Raw genomic sequence first — 20,580 nt, 5'->3', positions numbered from 1 at the left:
TAGATAGCCCGTAACAGAAAGCTTTCAAAGTCAGGTTGGATGGGGCTTTGAGCAGCATGTTATAGAAAAAGTATCCCTGCCCCCTGGCAGCAGGGGTGGAACTAGGTGGTCTTTATGGTCACTTCCAACCCAAGCCATTCCATGATTCTGTGATCAAACAATATGGTTTGTTCTGATTCTTATACCAATCCTCTGCTGAATCAGCTGCATGGCTCCCACTGTCTACAATAAATGGTTAAAAAAAATTTCCAGTAGCTTTTGAAATAATTTCAAATGATAAATAGGCTTTCTCCTTGGACAGCTGTGGGACTGGATGCTGATGATGTTCTCCAGAACATCCTTTCCCATGAGTGATGATATTTTGGAATCTCCAGATGTGTGGGCACTCTTGGCCCCCATTAGGGCTACCTCAAACCAAGTATGACAGAAAAACTAGATATTTTGTAATGGATCTGGACAACATTCCTTTTCAAGTTTATACTCCACCCTTGACCCTCTCCTAGACTGTCATCACAAGTTACGTTCTTTTTTTTGCAGGTAGATGATACAAAACTATTTACTTCATGATTCAAAGGAAAATATTTTTTACTCTCTTCATGTCTGATTTGGGGGGGAGAGGAGAAATCACAGAATCACAGAGTGTTCTCCAAGTAATTGGTTGCTGTAATAGTTTCCCCAAATAATTTAGCTTCCCTAGATCATTCAGCTTGATCTAGTACTGCCAACGTGTAAAAACCTTCTGTGAATCTGTGCATACAAAAGACAAAAAAATTAATTGTATTATATAAAGGACAACTGCTTATAGTTTTCAGTATTTCTGTTTACTGTCTGAAGATGGCAAGACTTCTCATAAATTACTGTTTGGTTTTTTTGGAGACAAACCCAATATGAAGCCAGGCCCAGCTTAAAGACTATCAAAGTGAATGTGTTAAAATATTTGATGTTAGCAAGCCACATACACCGGCAGGCAAAAGGGTTCATTTAGCTTCAATGTAAGCTGACTCAACATCAGGCTTCAGCAGAGTCCCAGTTTCTTTTTTTTTTTTTTAAATTTCTAGTAGAGCATCTGCATTGATACATCAAGGTTGGGAAATCATGTAGAGAAAACAACTGTACAAACGCCATTCAGATGATATCACAGCACCCCACTGTTCTTGAGATACATCTGTCCAGAAGTGTTAGAAGAAAAAAAGATGTCTCTTATTCTGCATCAACAATGACTCTTCATGTTGCTGCACACATCTGCCTTAAAGCCCCCCGTCCTTCCTGGTGGTTCAGAGCCAATCATCTGGCCTTGCTGGAACTCAGAGACTGTCCCAAACTATAAATTCCCATGACTGGTTTGTGAGGGTCTACACCAAGTCCCTTGTACATTCTGCTGGAACATGTATTCTGGACTCCCTTGTGGAAAGGGTATCTCAGTACACAACTTACAGCCTCCGTAAGAGAATTAAATTCTTTCTACTGGATGGTTAAAACGTCCAGTAGTAACTCCTATTTGCATGATCAAGTCAGTTTTGATAGCTGTTCCCACCACAAAAATAGTTATGCTTTTGTTTAAACAGTAGAGGAGCACAGAATGGAAAAATTGGCATACGATAGACTGAACTCCTGCAGGGGTTTTAATTTTCACATACTCTTAAACTCATGGAGCCTAACGAGCTTAACATTTTGGCCAGTTGCACAATTTGGAAATTTCAACAGTGAATGGTTTTTGGACCGAAAAAAAATGTTCTCACAAATATGAAAAGTGAACAGATGTTACTATTGGTGCTTCCAACGCCTACTGACAGAAAACATCTGTGTTGAACTTCCTGAATTTTGGGATCTTGAGAACACTCCCACACACAACTGAAAGCCATTTGAAAGCAATTGGGCTGGCAGATTGGCTCTCGGGTCTATGACTGAATGTTCTAACGCAAGCAGGTGCTGGTTGTTGTCCTGCCTTGAGGAGCCCAGCTAGCCAAGCAGCAACCTTACAGCCATCCGACCGACTCTGTTATCCAAGTTTTTAACAGTTTGTGTGAATTGTGCTTTTAAACAGTCCCAGAAAGCAGTTGATCTTAATAGTGTGATGGTAATAAAATGAATTGAATGAATGGAAAGGGAAGAAAAATTCATTTTTATGCAGATGCTAGCAGAATAGGAGGATTGCAATGCATTGTATGGTGCAATTCTATGGAAAGTTTTTGGCTTTTTAATCCTATGAAAACCCATGTTGAATGAACAGAATTTTCTTTTGTTCTGAAAATATAGTCATGGTGCTAGAAACGTGTAAGGAATTTGCCATCCTTCCAAATGCTCAATCAAGATATTTAATAGGTACCATGACAAAATCTACCCTTTTACATGAGCATGGTACAGCAGATGTCACAGAGTAACTGGGAGTTCCCTGCTTCCTCCTGCTCCTTCTCCACACCCATCAGCTTGACATTTGTCTGGTTATAAGAGCATATTTGGCAAGGTGATTTTCCTCTCTGATGAATTTTTGGTTGGCTATCAAACCAACCTGCTTCAATTAATTACATAGTAATGAATGTTTGGCAAATATAAATCAATGTCATTTTAGTGTTCTGTAAGACATCATCAGCTCATGATCTCAACTTCGAGTTCATCCAAAGAAACATCTCTAAATTTAACTTTAGTTACCTCTTTCTTAAAGACAGAATTAGTGGAAGTCAAAGGGACAGTATTTATGTGTCATTGAAGTGGGGTTTTTTCTGATTTTATGGTTGTCTTAGTTTGGTACTCTCAGTTTAACCAACATAAAGTGAGTAGCTCCGTAAACTGCACTTCCGTTCTCAGGCTAACCAAAAGCATCTGTCCAGGTTGCACAGTGTCAGGTCACCCCAGTTCTGCAGGTTTCTGAAATCTGAAGGTTTTTGCTTGATCCTCTTACATCCTGAGAGAGCCCATATGAGAATTTTGGCAGAGCCCAATGTAGGCAGAAATTTTGTTACGTCCAGAATAAAGATAGATACTGAGCTAAGAAGCTTCATGGAGGTGCTGGTATTTATGTGGCTCATGGCAGCCTAAAAGAAATGTGTATCTGAGTAGTCAAATAAGAAGCGAGGTAGGGGCCAGATGATATACTTGGAGTAAATAGATATGCTTTTTAGCACACAACATTATCATCTGGTCACTGTTTTATGCTGAAACATTTCTAACTTCCAAGAAAATCTTAGTTTTGCACCACCAGTAGCAATGGTTCTGGCATATACTGCCCGCCAAGTTAAGTAAATTTATATCCAGCTCCTTTTTCATGAAGCATGGGGTATTGTCTTCTTGCACAGTTTAGAAAGCAGGGATGTTGAGGTCAGCTTTTTAGCTAGGGAACCACGTTCCTTTTACAGAAATTTAAGAAAAATGGGCACATTCTGGGTGCATTTGTTTGACCTAGTTTGAGTATCTGCATTAGGATATATCGTGCCATGAGACATCACCTGCACATGATGGCTCCTTTTGATAACTACACTGCATATAGATAAACGTCTACATCTGTTCAGTAAGTAAAATCTTTTTTAAAAAAATTCAGTGCCTTTCAAGTCATTCCAAGTCCTATCACATAATTCAGTAGGGCATGCTCACTGGAGAGGTATATTTGCTAATATATATGTTAATTCCCATCCTAAATTTCCCAGTTTTTCTGGGAGCCATACTTCAGCAGAGATTCTGATTTGGACTTTCAGAGCTATCCCCTTACTCAGTGTGCAAAAAAACCCACTCTTTCCCTCTGCCCACCGCTTTCTTCCCGCATCTTGTCCTCCTTCCTCTCCTTTCCTCTATGCAATAACCTTTTGAAGATTTAGAATGGAAACCCTTGTGAGGTTTTGTCTAGACTTGCTATTTCTAATGTTTTTCTTTGAGAGACTATTGCTGTGGTCCCAGTATTGTTCTTCCTACAGAAGCTCTGCAAAGCCCAGAAAGCATTTCTGACATGTATTCCTATGTATTTTGTGGCGTGAAGAAACTATTAACTGGTTCTTTTGAGTTCTTGACCTACATTCCAGCATATATTTTCTTTTGCACATGTTTTATCTTCTTGGGTGACATAGCAACTTTCTGGAAGATCACAAATTAAATTAAACCGTGGGAACAGAAAACAGTACAAAATTATTCCATTTACTGACTGCAGAAAAGGGATGTGGCTTCTGGTAAAGAGAATCCTTTCATAGTTCTTTTTTATGAAGATTTAATGTTTATTCCTTCCTTAATGAAAAAAAAAACCTTCTGCAAGCTGAATCACTGCTCTGGAATTAATGTCGTTTGGTCACCACTGTCCTGAGAGAAAATGTCTCTTGTCCAGACAATGTAGTTGAAAGAGCAGCAGATTGTTGCCATGCCACTGGGCTGAACTAGCCTCATTTTTTAGTTATTTTTAACTTAAAGTGAATTTTGTGAATTTTTTGTTTACTTTTTTTGTAAATAAAAAAGCTCTTTAACAAATGAGAAGGAAAGTGTTCTCTGAGAAAAAGTACTGGAATGTGAAACTCAGCTAAATAACCTCCTCTGAAGTAGCAAAAGAGAAATTAAAAGTAGAAATAACCATTAGCTATGTACTTTTTTTTTAAAGCCTGCTGACTCTTTCAGTGCTACTCTGTGTTTAAGAATCAAATATCATGCAACTCGAGGTACATGAGAAAGGTTTCTTCATTTACTTATCAACATTCTAGTTAGACAACAGAAGTCCATCCCCTTCTGACTCTGGTAACCATGTGGTGGCAGAAGTTAATGCCAGCCCTACACTTAAAACACAGATTCAGAACATAAATTTGAGAAGATGCAGGCCTGTGACATTAAATTTAAATTTAGAAATCCAGCGGAGAAATAAGATAATAGTTTGCTCTCGTTCATCTTAGAAGACTAAATTCGTCTACTACACAAAATAAAGGTTGAACCATGGAACATCTTCACTTCAGCAAGCTGTGCTGCTCAGTTGCATGATGCATTTCATCCCATTTCTTGTGCACTTTCCCAGCCCAAACAAGGGCAGTTTGACCTGACCCAAACTTCTTATCAGATTTCCCAAAGGTTGTACCATGCTCTGGAAACTTGTACCTGCATTAGTGTGGGCTGTGTGCAGCAGCAATGGCTGGTGCCATCTAGTGAGGAGCTTCTGAATGCTTTCTGCAGACTGAGATTGATCATCTGTCTTTGAGAAAATAATCATTAATACAGTCTTGAAGACATGGGAATAAAGTAACATGCTACATATGTTTAACAACAGAGCTTGCACAAACTTGAGGATCTTTTCCTCCCAGGTAATCTTTCTCTAGCATTAGTGACTAGCATTAGCTGTGTTTTGCCCTATGTGTTTGTATTTCCTACCATTCCATAGCTTGATTTTATCCACTCTTCCTAGGTGGAATTGCAAAAGTGTTTAAGTCTTGCTAAAACAAGACTTGTTTTGGAGTTGCTAAAGTAGATGGAACCATTCAAACTATATCATCAGTGTACAACTTAATGATGTGTGGTGTAAAAATGTTCCAGTGTGTCCTGCATTATAGTAGATGTTGTACTTATCAGTTTCCGAAGCACTCTGGAGATCTGTCCATGCTGGGCAGCCTGGTGCTGCCAGAACTAGCTGGTGAATCAAAGTAGTTGAGCCACATCAGCAGGGTGCTTTGTGTGGTCTGATTTTCTCTACCTCTCAGCCCAAAGTGGTGCAACCTCTTGGCTGAAGTATTTCTGGCATACTGTGCCCTGCATGGAGCTGGAATCCCAAACCCTTCCCTTACATGTTCTCCTCTAATATGTTTAATCCATAAACTCCTGGGTTTATGCTCCAGAAGAAATGTCAGGTGATATGTCCGTACCAGTGTGACTCAGTGTGCCACAGGAGGGTTCTTGACATTGTTCATTGTAGTTTATATTTTTTGGGGGGAGTGGGAGCACTAGGATTCTACAGTTTTTATTTGAGCTCAGTGATCACTTTAGTATGCCTACCTCCATGGAAACTTCCACAGAGAATCATACATTCCCTACATTTGCACCCCATTCTACACATTTTGCCAGCGTTACATTTAAAAACTTCTCTGTTTCTTTCTTGTGTGCCTGCATTAGCACTTTCAATCAGCTGAGAAGCTTCTCATTTTCCTTATAAATTATTTTATTCCCTGGGGGTTTGCTTTCTGTTGTGCTTGCTGATCTCGCTGCGTAGGAGTGCGTCGGGGTCCTTGCTGTCACATCCTTTCCCCATCTGTTCTTACAGGCTGTTCCAGACTGAGTGCTCTTACAAAAAAGTCCCAGCTCCAGCTTGTCTGTCATGGTCAGATCACCCTTCCCACAGGAAATGAACTTGTCCTTTCAACAGTGACCTTTTTAAAATGTCAGGGAATCAACCTTCTTTCTTCTTGTCCACTGTTAAATAAATGATGGCCTACAACGATCATTTTCATGTGGGTAATACTGAATCATCACATTCCATATACCAGAAGCAGTTGCAAAATGGAATTCTGTAATGAAACGTGGAGAAATGGGCTCAATGACTTTGAAGCTCTGTAGAAACTCTGGTTCTGTTCCCTCTTTATTGCAAATAAACAGTTTTCTTTGTATCTCCACCCTGAGATGGATTTCTCAGCAACTCATGATGATGTTCCTGTGTTTTAAAACCTTTGGAGCAGGTATTGTCATTTATTGTATCTTTATTTGTAAATTTAGCAGTAAATTAGAAGGAAGAAAGGACTGCAACATGACATGTCTTTCATCTGACTGATCATAAAAGAACTGGAAATTAAAGTTCAAGCTGCAAAACGTGAACATTCAGTACAAATATAAAAGTCTGATCAAGATCTTAAGTCCGTTGGTACTTAATTGCAAAATATATTTACTGAATTCAGTCACAACATACATACTCAACAGCATACTCTTACATACGCATCAGTGGAAAATCAATAATGTATATATAACATGGCAAATATTTTCTGGGAAGATTTCCTGCAGGCTTCTAATTTCTGACCTTCACTCCTCTCTGTAAATAAATTGTGCAAAATGGGCTGGCCACATGAATTGTGTGAGACCTCTTCCACTCAGATGAAGCTGTAGGAAGAGCAAAGCAGGGACTGGCATTGTGTGTCCTGACAGTGGAAGCTTTGTAATTCAACTAAATAGTTGCAGAAGTTTTGTATAAGAACAAAGAAAAAACTTCTTCATTGTCTTCAAGATATTCCATCAGCCCACGTTTTCCTTTTCTTTTTGTGCACTCCTTGGAGGTGCTGGCCATAGCATTCCACACACACTTCAGTGAGCCTCTTAACACAGGCCTGTAAATCCGGTGATGGGTGACGTGGGGTAATAGTGCCATGCTCAGCATTCAGGAACAGGTCCAGTTCACCCCAGCAAAATGGGAGGCCTTCTGCTGGAGAGCACTATGGGCCAGAGCACATTCCTGCAATGTTTTATCATTTACGGAAAGTGAGCAGTAGAGAAAGTACAGTACTCATAAAGCAGTACTTTATGAGTTGTCTAAAATATGACAGGGACAGTATGTTTCCCTAAGCTTTCCCTTTTTTGATTGTTTTTGGGGTTTTTTTGGACCTGGAAATGTAATCTGGGCACAATTTCACAGCTTTGGAGAATTTTCTAGGATTTCTGATCCTCCAGGAGCACAGGCTGAACAGTACCATGTGTGGTATGTGTCACACAGGGGTATTCAGGACTCTAATAATTGAGTCATGCTTTATTTGACTGAACCTTTCAAATTGACTGTCTTTGCTTAAATCTCCTCAGTGACCTTTACCAAAGAGAGAATGTTCTTAGGTCACTTGCTAATGAAAAGGAGACATACTTGTTCAACAAAAGATCTAACATGAAAGCAGAATAAAAGCTGACAAGTCTGAGTTAACGAAGGTTAACAAAGTTAATTCAGTTAACAAACCAAGGTACTAATTGTCTGAAGAATTACACAAACATTGTCATGATATTAAGTACTTCCCCAGCTCTGACTCTAGCCTCATACTAGACTGGTCCCATAAGGATCAATTCACTTGTCTTTATTGCAAATAATATTAAATAGCCCCTATTCCTCAACAAACAAATAATCAAATAATTACCAGGAAAACATGGGGAAGGAGCACTGGTGCCCAGCCCTCTTCCTTGATTTCCATTCCTGTTTACTTTTTCCTCCGCACCAGATAGGAAAGTGGGACTGGAAGTGGGAGACTGGTATCTGGTGTAGGAGTTACAGAGATAACCGAGTCCCATGGAATATCAGTGTTGAAGTGTACAGCTCTGCACGTTCCCTGCAGAAAGCCAGGCACAGATTTGACAATTCTGAACATAACTAGCATTTTATCAGAAATTACAGAAATGCCTTCTGCCTCCAGACAACTGCCCACAAAAGAGGTGTAGATGGGTGCTAAAGAGGTGGTTTGCGTATCTCAGGTGGATGAGTGGTTTTGGGAGTTTTGATTTCTTTTGTCTTTCATGTACTCCAAAAATGAAGTGGCATTTCCAGTGTACAGAATCCATCTATTCCTTGCTTTGAAAAAGCAACTGAAACATTTTTTTTAAGAACCTCTCCAAATTAAAATGCAACTGGAGACAACTTAAATCTGTATAACTCACTTTGAATCATTTGTCTGTGTTCTTTGCAGATGTACGAGATATGTTTCTGTCCTTTTTTAACCTTTTTAAAGGTTCCTTTCTAGATTTGGGTGTATAAAGAAGAACAAACTACCTTAAGCATTTACTGAAGTTTTAAGGCTTTATAGTAAAATGGGAATATTTTGTATTGGTATTTGCATAAGAATTGATACTGCGCTACAAAAATACCCAAAACCAATAAAGAATACAGACTCCATTTCTTTAAATAATGAAATGTCTGTTACTTCCCTTAAAAAGCAGTTTCATGCGATGTGCTCGTATGCTCTCTTAATATATACTCTATATACTCTTCCTATATACTTCAATTTTGAGCCATAGTAGGTAAAAAAAGTTTAGAAAATGTGACAGCAGAAAGAAATTCTTTTTCCCAGTCTCAGAATTCACACTGATAAATACTGGTTAAAATTTAAATCATTATCCTAGTGCTTCTAATCAGCATCTTTCCTTATGGGTCAGGCAACTAAGAAATTATGTCTGCTATGAATTTCTTTAGACAAGGATCTATACCTCCATTGAATAACTTTTAGAGATTCACTGGTTTAAAAAAAAATAAATAAAAACTACTACTGCTGTGGAGATAGATGCATCTGTAATAGCCAGCTGTGGCTGGCATAAGAAAATGAGCAGCTGCTTGTTCAGACACATATGCTTCCTGCATATATAACACGAGTTATATTATGTTTTAGATGTATTCATATAATCTTTGTTCCTTCTCAGTTTGTTAACCTGAAAAGACATGGGCCTCCCAGCACCTAATAATCCACATGAGCAGGCTTGGTTTTGAAGAAGGGATGCTGTATAAAGTTGGGTTTGGTTGTAAGCAGAGGGAATTCTCTTTCACACTGACAGCTCAAACACTCAAATTCATGGTGTCCTTTGGCAATGCTCCTAAAGTATCAGTCTTGTCAAATTAATCATAACAGTATAGCAAAAGACCAGTACAGTACGAGATCCATCCTGCTGTCTTGTCCCAAGGAACTCCATGTAATTCAGCCTTCATACTGGCACATTCTGAGTCTTCTTCCAAGGAAAAAACTTGCACTGAGTTCTGTATTTTGTTTGGCTATTTTTTAATATTCTCAGTATGGGCTCAGTTGATATCATATAATAAGATTTAGAATATGAAATTTTACTCCAAATGTTGTGTTAATTTGCTATGAAAGCACTGTGGAAAATTGATTTGTTTTTAAAACTACACATAAGTTATGTTTCAGTCATAGTGTTTAGTTTGGGGTATGTGGAATGGAGGCAACTATAGCATAGGTGGATGTTAATTATGGGTAGTGATTGACTGTGAAGTTTTGAAAGTGTATCACGAATGGGCCTGTCCTTCATTATGAGAATAACATAATTTTTTCCTAGCATCAGTAAGACATTTGTTCAGTATCTTTGCTAGAGCTTCCTAATACAAGGAAATTAGGATATCTTCAGGTTCATTTCTTCTAGTCACCACACCCCTCTTCCCACTTCAATGAAATTAAATTAAGTTGAACTCTTAGCCTTCTTGGACAGGGTTTGCGTTCATCTTCTAGCTCTTTCTTTGCAGGCATGGGCAAGACTGTAAAAAAGACTGTAAATTTTATACTAAAACATGGTGTTATTTTTTTATCTGCTTATTTTTATAAATACAGTGTGTTTGTTCACCTTTTGCTGTAGTTCTTCCTTTATGAGATACTGATGCTGTTGCAGCTGCTCTATGGAAAAAATCTAATTGCATTTTAAAATCTTTCATTAGATTTGACTTAATTTGAATGTCTGGGTAAATGGTGCTTTGCCCTATTTAAAGCATATTTCTCTAGAAAAGATTTTGACAACTTACTGTTAATGTCATTAGTGCAGTGAGTACTGCAGAGCATGCAAAACATACGTGCCTTCAGTGATCCTACGTCTGGAACAACATTCAAATACTTCGGTTCACAGATCTCAGACATTCTGCCACAACCCATTACTTAAACTACCATTCTGTCATTTCAAAATTGTTTTTTCCCCTTTAGAGCCTTGTGATGCTGGCAGTCAACAGAGATTATTTTTAAACAATGTTTGAAGTAGCCTGAAGAGCAGAACCAGCACTGGAAGGGGAAAAGACAAGGGAGTCCTGTGTGCAACTCCTCAACCTACATGGATGAGTGCATGTCTCATCATTTTCAGGCTTCACTGCTGAAGAGAAATATCATCCCTAAAGAGGCAGAAATTCCTGCCATTAAATATCAGACTCCACTTGTAATAAATACAGTCACTAAGCAGATTTCACAGTTAAGCATATTTTAGCTGGTTGGAGTGTAATTGGTTATATTTTTTGAGAATAACCGTGAATATTCAAGTAGTGAATGTTGATTTGAGTGCCAATATCCATGTGTCAATTTTGTGACCACATCACAATGTGGTCACTGCTGCTGGAGTTTCACTGCACTGTGTTTCCAGATAACATTCATCAAAGAGCCTGGCCTACTTGGAATGGAAAGAGATTCTGTGTTTATTTTCTCTTTGAGAGATTGACTCCATTGTTGCAGTGATAACTAATCCAGCTTCATGCATCACAACTGTTCCTATATAAATGCTGTTTTATTATTTTTATCAGGGCCAGCCAGGACTCCTTGGATCACAAGGGTTCACTGGACCACCAGGATTGATGGGGATCCCAGGAGTGCAAGGTCCTAAAGGTCACAAAGGTGAAAGAGGATATCCAGGAATAACTGGACCCAAAGGAGAACCGGTAACTTTTGAATATCAGATGTTTTAGCTAATAAGCAAAATGCTGGGCAGAACTTCATTTTAATTGTGCTGTTTCACTCCAGGGACAAAGAGGAGTCACTGGATTCCCCGGGGCAGATGGCATTCCTGTAAGTAGCGGGTTACTTCATCTTTAAGAAATCACCAACTGCAAATATTGCAGGCTAGTTTAAAGCCTTTGTGCTTTAATTAATATGTCTGGGTTAAATTCTACATCAGCCATGTACACACTTTTCAGTTAAGGGCATTTGCTGAAGTGAGTAGAACTGCGGATACACAAGAAAGTATAATCTGTGCTTCCTCTCATTCCCTTAGATAATTAAAGGTCCATTTGCTTTGTCCTATAGATAAATCCCCTTGTAAAACAGACACAAAAGTATAGAAATTTCCTGTGCCTCTGGAGGTTACCCAGCTAAGTATGTTCTTTTGTAGAAAAGATCTGTGACATAAGTACTTCACATCTTTTAAGCTTGTGAATGAAGGACACGAGTGGTTCATTCCTTAATTATTTCAAGATTTGCAAAGCACGTAGAAACACCAGTGATTTTAAGAATACTAACCATTGTTAATTTACTCTATAGCTCATATGGCTAGTCTTAAAAAACTTACTGAGCCCTAAACAGTCTCAAACTTTGAACAAATTGACCAGGTCCAAGAAACTGAAACACTCAAAGAGGAAAACTGGGTAAAGTTCACAGCACAGTATTTTCCCAGCTTACACTTCTTTACATCTTGTGTCATAAAATAACAAAGAAATCTGAGTCACTGGAATCCCTGGACAGAGTTCCCAGGCTTGGGTTTCCTTTATAGTGCTCCCTGACACCAGGGCCCCGCTTTGCAGCCCACGCATCTACATCCACTCTGCTTTCACCCTTTTTTGTTTCCAGAAGATCTCCCTATCAAGTTTCAGGGATTTCTCTTTCACAATCTTCCTCATCTTCCTCCTTCTTGCTCTTAAAGGAAAAGAAGAAGAACTACCTTTCCCATTTCTATTTATACTCCTGAGCCAAGGCTCTTGTTCATCTCACTGCATCTTGCTGAGTTTTTTCTAAGCACTGTAACATCCCGTGAAGAAGAGCAAATCACTCCCCTATAAAGCCCAGCATTGCTATAGCTGGACTGCTTTTCTCACCTGAAAAGGTCTTCTTTCTCAGCCCTTTCTTCCTGACTTCCTCACATTGCATTGTAAGGGGTAAATTCATTGTGTCCTCTCCTCAACCTCCCTTGCCCTTCTCACTCCCTTACATTCTCCATTTTTCTCAGGCCAAGACTTAACACTGACCATGGGAACGTGGGTAAATAGGCACATGAACCAACTGTAATGGCGTGGTGTTAGGATGTGGGGCTGGTGAACTAGAAAAAAAAGGTGTCAAGGCAGAATCTCTTCTGGGGTGAGGAGCATTGTGATGGAGATAGGTGAATACATGGACAGATTTCTGGGTATTTTTCTAAACAATGGAGCAGATCAAAGAGAAAACTCTTGCTATAGATAAAGGGGAAGGAAGAAATATTTTATGTTAGTTTCTGGTTTTTCTGACTGAGCCCCTTGGAAGAAAGTTGCTCAAGAGAAAATTTGCTTCTCATTGGCCTCACTGCAAACCAGAAACAACAGCAATCAAGATGAAAGTAGGTACAGCAATGGAAATCCAATTTGAGACAGGAGTAACTTTTTAGAAGAAGTTCTTCAGTGCCCCTGGCTCCCTGCCTTTGAGCCCTGCTGTTTGCTTCGATACTTACAGTCTCATCATGACACTCAACCTACCTCCAACAGCATCTCTGACTTTTTTCCTGGCTTGGAAGCTGTTCAAAGTCAGAGAGGAATCTTTCTTCCCACTCTTTCAGTTGAAGCACTGAAATGCTTAACAATCCCAGTTTTTGGTGGCTCCCTGTGCAGCAGCCTCATCTGGCTTAGTTCTCAGCTTAACAGAGCCTGCATTGAGCATAGCTTTCTTACCCTCTCTGAAAGGTCCTTCACTACTCATTTTTTCATGCTGTCTGGGGCATCTGGTTCAAGCTGCAGCTATATTAAAAAAAGGCACTGTCTGTTTCTGTCTTTGAAAATCCTAGTTTCCCATGGATCCAAGTCTTGGGCTTAATGTGAGAATATCTAAATACTGTGTGACTACAGGAAAAGGAAAACTAGAAACAGATGGACAGATAAACACTTTTTTTTTTTCCTCAACAGGGTCATCCAGGGCAGCCAGGACCAAGGGGGAAACCAGGTCATGATGGCTGTAATGGGACAGCAGGTGACCCCGGTGACTTGGGAACTCCCGGACGCTCTGGTTTCCCTGGTACCATTGTAAGTAGCTACCAGTAAGTGAGCACCTGAAGCCAAGAGCATTGCTGAGGCGAGTTTCATTCACACGTGTGTTGTAAGCAAATGGGACATCTCTTATTGGAGCTCCCTTTTGGCGCAGCAGAGCATTAGCGCTGACTTGCCATGGACACACAGCACTGTGCTTAGCCATTAAATTGCAGTCAGGGCCAGAAGGTCTGCTCAGAGCTATACCTGTCACATAGCTCTTGCAGAGAGATTACTTCGGGAAAGCCTGTACAGCTTTAATCAACAGCAGTAAAATAATATTGAACTCAAAATTCCTGATGAAAGTAACCTTTTCTTCCCTGCCCCATGGAGAAGGTGTTAACTTTCCGCAGTGAAATACATAGGATCTTGCTGAGGAGAGCAGTGGGGCTTTTGGGTTTACCAGGGCAGGTGTCAGCCCTGAGAAGCTGCAGCCTCAGCTCTAGCTAAGGAGGTGCTACCCTATAATATTGCTCCCAGGTAGTGGGGGTTTCCTCCCACAGAATCAGAAATTCTTTTATGTACTGTGAAGGTTTGCACTTCTTTTCTAAACCATAAATTTCTGAAGCTAGGCACAGTCACTGCCTCTAAACAGTGATATGTTTATTTATACTTATGAAAACCCCAACAAATATTTTTCATTACTCTTAGCTGTTTATGTGTTAACATATATAGTATGAAAGCTTACATTTTGTTTTCTTTTGGTTACCTCCAGGGAGTCCAGGGCCCAAAGGGCCAGAAGGGGGAGCCGTACATAATAGCACCAGAGATCATAAGCCGACACAGGGTACGTCTGTAACTCCTGTGACTTACTCATGCTCAGTACAGTTTTTCAAGCAGTTGATGGAGACTGAATTTTTCTTATACTCTAATGGACACATCCCAAGAGGCCATCTTTGATTCTGTGCAGGTTTTGGAGGGCAGCTTCTGCTTTCTCTGTTTGCAGCAGTCTATCTGATATCCAAGGGAAAAAAGTCTCTGATTGGTTATTTGAAAGTAATTCCAGTGTACAGGTGGATTTCAAAGGCACTATAGATGAATAGTTCAAGTAATAACCTCTTTATTCAATTACTGTCTTGTATAATGCATGGCAAAATCCTTCCTTTGCCATAGTTTTGCCCACTGGATGATTACCATTAACATCCTTTCTGAAAAATTTTCATGCGGGAGTTTGAGGGACTTAGGGTAAAATATACTTCAATATTTTATTTAGTTATATAGGAAACCTCAAGTATTCTTATGGGTGTTTTTATTGTGTCTAATCCTTAAAACTTGTTTTGTAATCACTTGTAGCTTTTTCTCATATATACAGTCTCATATAATTGAAGGTATCAGAAAGAGATAAGGGATTATATATGCTGATAGAGTATAAATTGAAACCTGTTCAAAAGCTACATCTGAGCTGTACTCAGCACAGAAGTGATCTGCTGACATAGTTTATGTGTATTTTGTGCCAGCAGTGAGTGCCAAAATAGGGTTTTCTGTTGACATATTTGTAAGCTGCCTGTATTTTAATGGAACCTTCTTTTCCTTTTAGAAACTCTTCAAATTTGCACTTGTTAGTAAATAGCAAAGATTAAGGAATGATTAAGCAATGTTTAAGAAATGCTCAAGTATGTTTGTGGCCAAGGATGGATACTGACACCTGTGTTCATTTCAGAAAGTACTTGGTTCCACAAATTATTCTGTTAACTAAATTCAAATTAACTAGATAGTTAGCATGCTACTCAAAATGATTGAAGGTGTTTGGACTGAATACCACATTATTTATGGGTATTGGAAGGTCTTTGCGCTAGAACATTTTTGGATCCAGTTTCCAAAAACATTTCAGCATGTACTGCAGTTAAAATATGTGGTCACTGAAAACAGTATGTTCTAAATGCTTTTAGTGACTCAGAAGAGAATAAAAATGATTCAGTAATTCCCATGCAACTCATGAAAAATGAGCTTGTACATTTCAGTTAAGGTTATAGCCCTAATTAAGCCACTGGTTAGATAGGATTTTTCAAGAAGGATTTCAGTGTGGTCTGTTATATATTCTAGCCTTGTAGTTTGGATCCCTAACTTTATCAGCCAACTTTGTACCCTCCTACTGTATTGCATGCAACTACACTATATATAGAAAGTACAAAATCTGTGTGGCCCACATTCAGTTATCTCAACATCTGTATGGAAAGCATCAGCATGTAAGGGTTTGTGTAGCACTGTATGCTGTAATTAGTGTTTTGAGTGAGAAAAAAGTTAATGAGTGAGAGAAGGATTCTATTCCATTTTTTATGTAGTATTTATTGCATTTCTTACTTCTTTGTTGTTTTTTTGTTTTTTTCTAGGGAGATCCTGGGGATCCAGGGTTCAATGGTTTTCCAGTAAGTAGTATTACAGTCAATCTGATAAAGTGTCAACAGTAACTGATATCAGAACAAAATTAATTGATGGTTGATGTTTGTTTTTTTTTTACTGAAAGGGACCTCCAGGTACACTGGGTATTCAAGGACCTGTTGGTCCAAGAGGAGAGCGAGGAAGGCCAGTAAGTATATATAAAATATGTTCTCTGGAAAATTATCCTAATAGAAGATTTATATCAACAAGTTACATTATGTTGGGTTGTAATCTAGGTTAGCAATCAGCAAGCAGGCATCAGTGGCCGTGAAACCTTTTGAAAAGCACAGAGACACTGATTCTATAGGGATACTGCAGAAAGATGTATAGTTTCTTTTGTCCTATGTTGTCAAAGGCTTTTGATTGGTATTGTGTTTCTTTAACCTCCTTGGAAGACCATTGTTTGTAAAGATTGTTTAGTGCTATCCAGTCCACACCTCCCTATGCTGAGTTATCAAAAATATCAGAACTTGAATATGTTATCTTTTCTGCTCATAAATGATATGTATATTAGCTCTCTACACTTTCCACAAGACATTGAATAGTATTTAGAATGATATTTTATTTTTAAACAATTTTTCTGTCTTTTTTTTTTCCAAAATCAACATATAGTTGATTTTGGAAAATAGTTCTTTGGGAAGATTGTGTTCTCTTCAGATACCATTTTCTACATTTCTTATTTCCCTTGTTAATAGTTTTATGGGTGAGAAACAGATGTTAAAATTCAATATATTTCATTTTCTTGAAGCTTTTTTTATTTTCCTGTGAGACAACTTTATAGCATTTGTTTTGTCAAAGTTCACTTTGGACAAAGACTTTGGACCTGCTTTATACTGCTGATTTTAGGGAGGAAAAATTAATTTAGGGCTTCTTACACACAGCCTCCATAGCTGTTTTCAGGGACATCCCCCTCAAAAAAAAAATCTAGGACTAAATCCACAGCATGATAAGCCTTACCAGAGTAACTTTCCAAAGTTACTTTCCTGAAGTAGCCTGTTTTATCACCTGGAGTAAACTGCACCTTGCCTTTCTCCTCTGGTCCTCCTGATGGGAAATCTCTTCAGTCCTTTATTCACTCTTCATTTAGAGCAAACCCACAAAGTTCACGAGCTTCACACAGGAGCTCATCCTGCAATGACTTACATTTCCAGTGCTCTTTCTTGGATGTTAGGAGTTTTATGAACCATACATTTTCTGAGCCCCATGACTACATCCTTCTGGTTACCATATTGGCAACACCTCTTTTGAATAAAATACATCCAGCTGTACTTACTGCCTCTAAAGCTGTGACCCACCTTGTGAAAGTGTCCTGGGAGCATTTCAGAGGTCTGAGTTTGCATCATTCCTCATCTCTATGTCCTGGGTACTGCAGGCACGGCTCCCCCAGGTCTCTGCAAGCTCTCCAGGCAGAGCGATACCCTGCACAGTGCATCTGCCCAGCAATGGCTCACAAACCACTTGACTAACCAAAACTGATTCAAAAGCAGTTTTTTCAGAACAAGTCTGGTGTTCATACACACAAATCTACATAGCAAGACAGAGGTGCCTAACAAGTTCAGATCTCACCTGAATGTAACTATCTTTTCCTTGCAGGTTGGGCTTGATTTTGCATAATGCAGTTAACAACCCCTCGGGGCTCAGTAGATAGACAATTCCATCTGCAGCCTTCTCTCTTCTCTATATCACTTGTTCACCATCTTCTCTGAACAGCTCATGCTTCTTATTCACCCCACCTTTCCCACTTTTGACAGAGTTTTTAATGTGTAGAGCCTTTTGGAGCCTGTTAACTAACATAGCTGACCAAAGCAAGGCGAGTCTCACCAGTTAACATCTTTCCTACTGCTTATAAGCCTCTGGCAGATTTATTTCCTGCTTCAGTTTGGTTTCCACCATCTTCCTCTGATTTCATTCTGTACAATCCCAAATAGGTAATCTGAGAAGCATATGGTAGTTCAACCCCCTTTACAGACTGATGCAGTACCAAGACACCAGTCTGGTGAAGCACTTAAAGATGTGCTTAACTTTAATGACCTTAAAATGTTACTGTCCTTAAAAGTCAGGATCTAAAAGCACAAGTTCTTAGTACTTGGTATAAAAACAAGTTTTTGCTTGGTCTAAGCTGGGGAAATGTTATTCTGTTCAGAAAGATTATAATGTGATTTAGGACAGTATTTTTCAGAACAGTAAATACAGCAAATATAGTGAAGATAACACATGGAATGTTGAGGAATACACTGCCTACTAAATATATACTTATGTTTCAGACAGAAAATAACTAACCACCTGCAGGCATTGATTAGAAAGCAACAAGTAACTTGCTCTCCCCTATTGTGTTTCCCCAGGGACGACCAGGGCCCCCAGGACCACCAGGACCACAAGTAAGTCTTTCTGTCAAAGTAGATAATGTTGATTTTGTGTTGCTGAGATAATCCAAGACCCACTTGAAGGCAGTAAAATAAAGAACCACAGGCTGCACCAAAGACTGTGTAGCACAAGACCTCCTGTTTTGTCTACATACCATGAGAAGTTAATCTTACATTGGGATCGCCTACCCTGAAAAGATTAAACCAGTTCTAGAGCCAGATTTAATTTCGCTACTGTAGTCACAGTTTCTTCCCATGAACAGAGAATCCTTGCAGTCTTTACAATATTCAGTTATATCTCTGTGGAAAAAATACATGAGTTCATGTTCCAGCCCACTTAGTTTTTTTTATTTAGCATTCAGTGCTATTAAAAATCTTGCAAAACCAATGCTTGATCTTTTTACAATGTTGCTCGGTGGATGACTCAAAGTCTGTTGTAAGAAGAGTTGTCTTTCTGAAAGTTTAGGTCTATAAAAATACTTCTAAATCTATAAAAATACTTTGAGGTAAACCTAGACTATTATTTGATTGCAGTTCTTCAGTGGTGTCCTACAGACTTGTAAGCCTGAAAAGATCTTTAAGCATGTTTAAATTTGAATTTTAGGTTCCAAAACTGAGTTGTACAGTTGGTAAATTTTGACCTGTTGTTTTTGCAGGGCAACAGGGGCCTTGGCTTCTATGGAGAAAAAGGTGAACAGGTAAAGGAACACTAATGAATTAATATCACTCCTAAAGGACAGGTTGATCTTACCTGCTATTTATAAAGGAACCTATTTTAGATTTGCAATTACATTATGTAATTATAATAGAAAAAATGAAGTATAGCTTTGATAGTATCCTTAAAGAATGTCATAGCTGAATCAATTCTACATGTCTAAGTCTATCTGTGCCTTCATCTACACTGACACAGAGGTATCACTTCGAAATTTATAAAGCCAAACCACTTTATAGAAAGTGATAATCTTTACCATTATTCTGGAAACATACAGGGCAAAAGCAAGTATTGCTGCATATTAACCCAACACAAAATAAATTTATCTTGCCATCAGTTTATTTGGTAGGTTGTATATGGTTTAGACCATAGTCCTAGCAGGGGCAAATCTGTATTGCTCCTTTTTTTGCAGTTTCATGATCCTGTGCTGATCAACAGCTTGACAAGGGATTATAACCATGTGCCTTTATGCTTTTCCTGCAGGGCCCCCCAGGTCCTCCAGGTCCACCTGGGCTTCCTACAAGAGAACTGATGGGTGTCCCCTCTGACAAACACAAGGTAACTAGAGGGTATTTTGATGAAATAAACAAAAAACTAAGAGCACTGCAGTACCAAAGCTAAAATATTGTACAAATGTGTTTTTACATATAGAACTTTGAAGACTTTAGTATATGAAAAGAGAAATCTGCTACTTTTCTACAACTTGGATCATAAAGTATTTATTGAAACTATGGTGGCTAAAGTAATTCAGAAAGTACTTCCCATGTCTAGAGGTGCCTTAGGCAAACTTGTTCTTTTTGTTTAAGTACCCAGCCATTGGCTATCACTCACATCTGATTTTACAAGCAGAAATATCTGCTGAGAAATCATTACTGTGTTTGTTTTTATAACTTACCTATGTGGTGCAGATGTTTGTATAATCAGAATTAATGCTTGTTCATATGTATTGGAGAAGCCCTCAGCAGGTAGATGCAGTTTATTCTCCTCTGTTTCTTCTTACTGGGAGCAGAGATACTCATACCCCATATGTGTATATTCTGTATCAGACGCCAACCTCCAGACCAGTAATTTTTCATCCCAAATTTGAAGTTAGAAAGTTTTTGTGGCTCATGCAATTTCTTCAGTAAGATGAGTAAATTGGTATGATACTGAAAGATCTAAAAATGCTTTTAACACTCTGCAGTCTGCATTAAGTTACATAAATGCTGGGATTTCCATACTAAGCAGAGATACCTGCACATGAGCTACTCACCTGGAAAGCTGTTATATTCAATGGAGATGTAATCAGTATAGTAAATAGACTTTAGGCTGTGATTTGTGTCATGCTAAGAGGAGCTCTTGATCAAATAACTCGTAGATGATCAGTAGGTAAAAATGGGAGAATGCACTTATTCACAATCAGTACTTAGGCACTCACCACCCAGAAATCTCATGAATATGCCTGGAAACAGCCAGGCATTCACACTCCTAGACACCTTTCCAGAAAA

At 38.8% G+C, this 20,580-nt stretch overlaps 1 protein-coding gene across 2 annotated transcripts in view; it reads left to right on the top strand.

Moving 5' to 3' along the window:
- Nucleotides 1-20,580, top strand: part of COL4A2 (collagen type IV alpha 2 chain) — a 144,111-nt gene that overhangs the window by 80,691 nt on the left and 42,840 nt on the right. For both annotated transcript variants that reach the window (XM_050333210.1, XM_050333211.1), the window contains exons 5-13: nt 11,183-11,317; nt 11,400-11,444; nt 13,520-13,636; nt 14,355-14,426; nt 15,970-16,005; nt 16,104-16,166; nt 18,361-18,396; nt 19,038-19,079; nt 19,577-19,651. In XM_050333210.1, coding sequence (XP_050189167.1) covers nt 11,183-11,317; nt 11,400-11,444; nt 13,520-13,636; nt 14,355-14,426; nt 15,970-16,005; nt 16,104-16,166; nt 18,361-18,396; nt 19,038-19,079; nt 19,577-19,651 — 621 coding nt within the window. The remainder of the gene's footprint in view (nt 1-11,182; nt 11,318-11,399; nt 11,445-13,519; nt 13,637-14,354; nt 14,427-15,969; nt 16,006-16,103; nt 16,167-18,360; nt 18,397-19,037; nt 19,080-19,576; nt 19,652-20,580) is intronic.

The sequence above is a fragment of the Myiozetetes cayanensis genome, unplaced genomic scaffold (assembly GCF_022539395.1).
Source record: "Myiozetetes cayanensis isolate MyiCay16 unplaced genomic scaffold, myiCay2020 scf5-8, whole genome shotgun sequence".
NCBI classification, from domain to species: Eukaryota; Metazoa; Chordata; class Aves; order Passeriformes; family Tyrannidae; genus Myiozetetes; species Myiozetetes cayanensis.
Note: the sequence above shows the minus strand (reverse complement) of the source record. Positions and strands in the feature narration are given on the sequence as shown.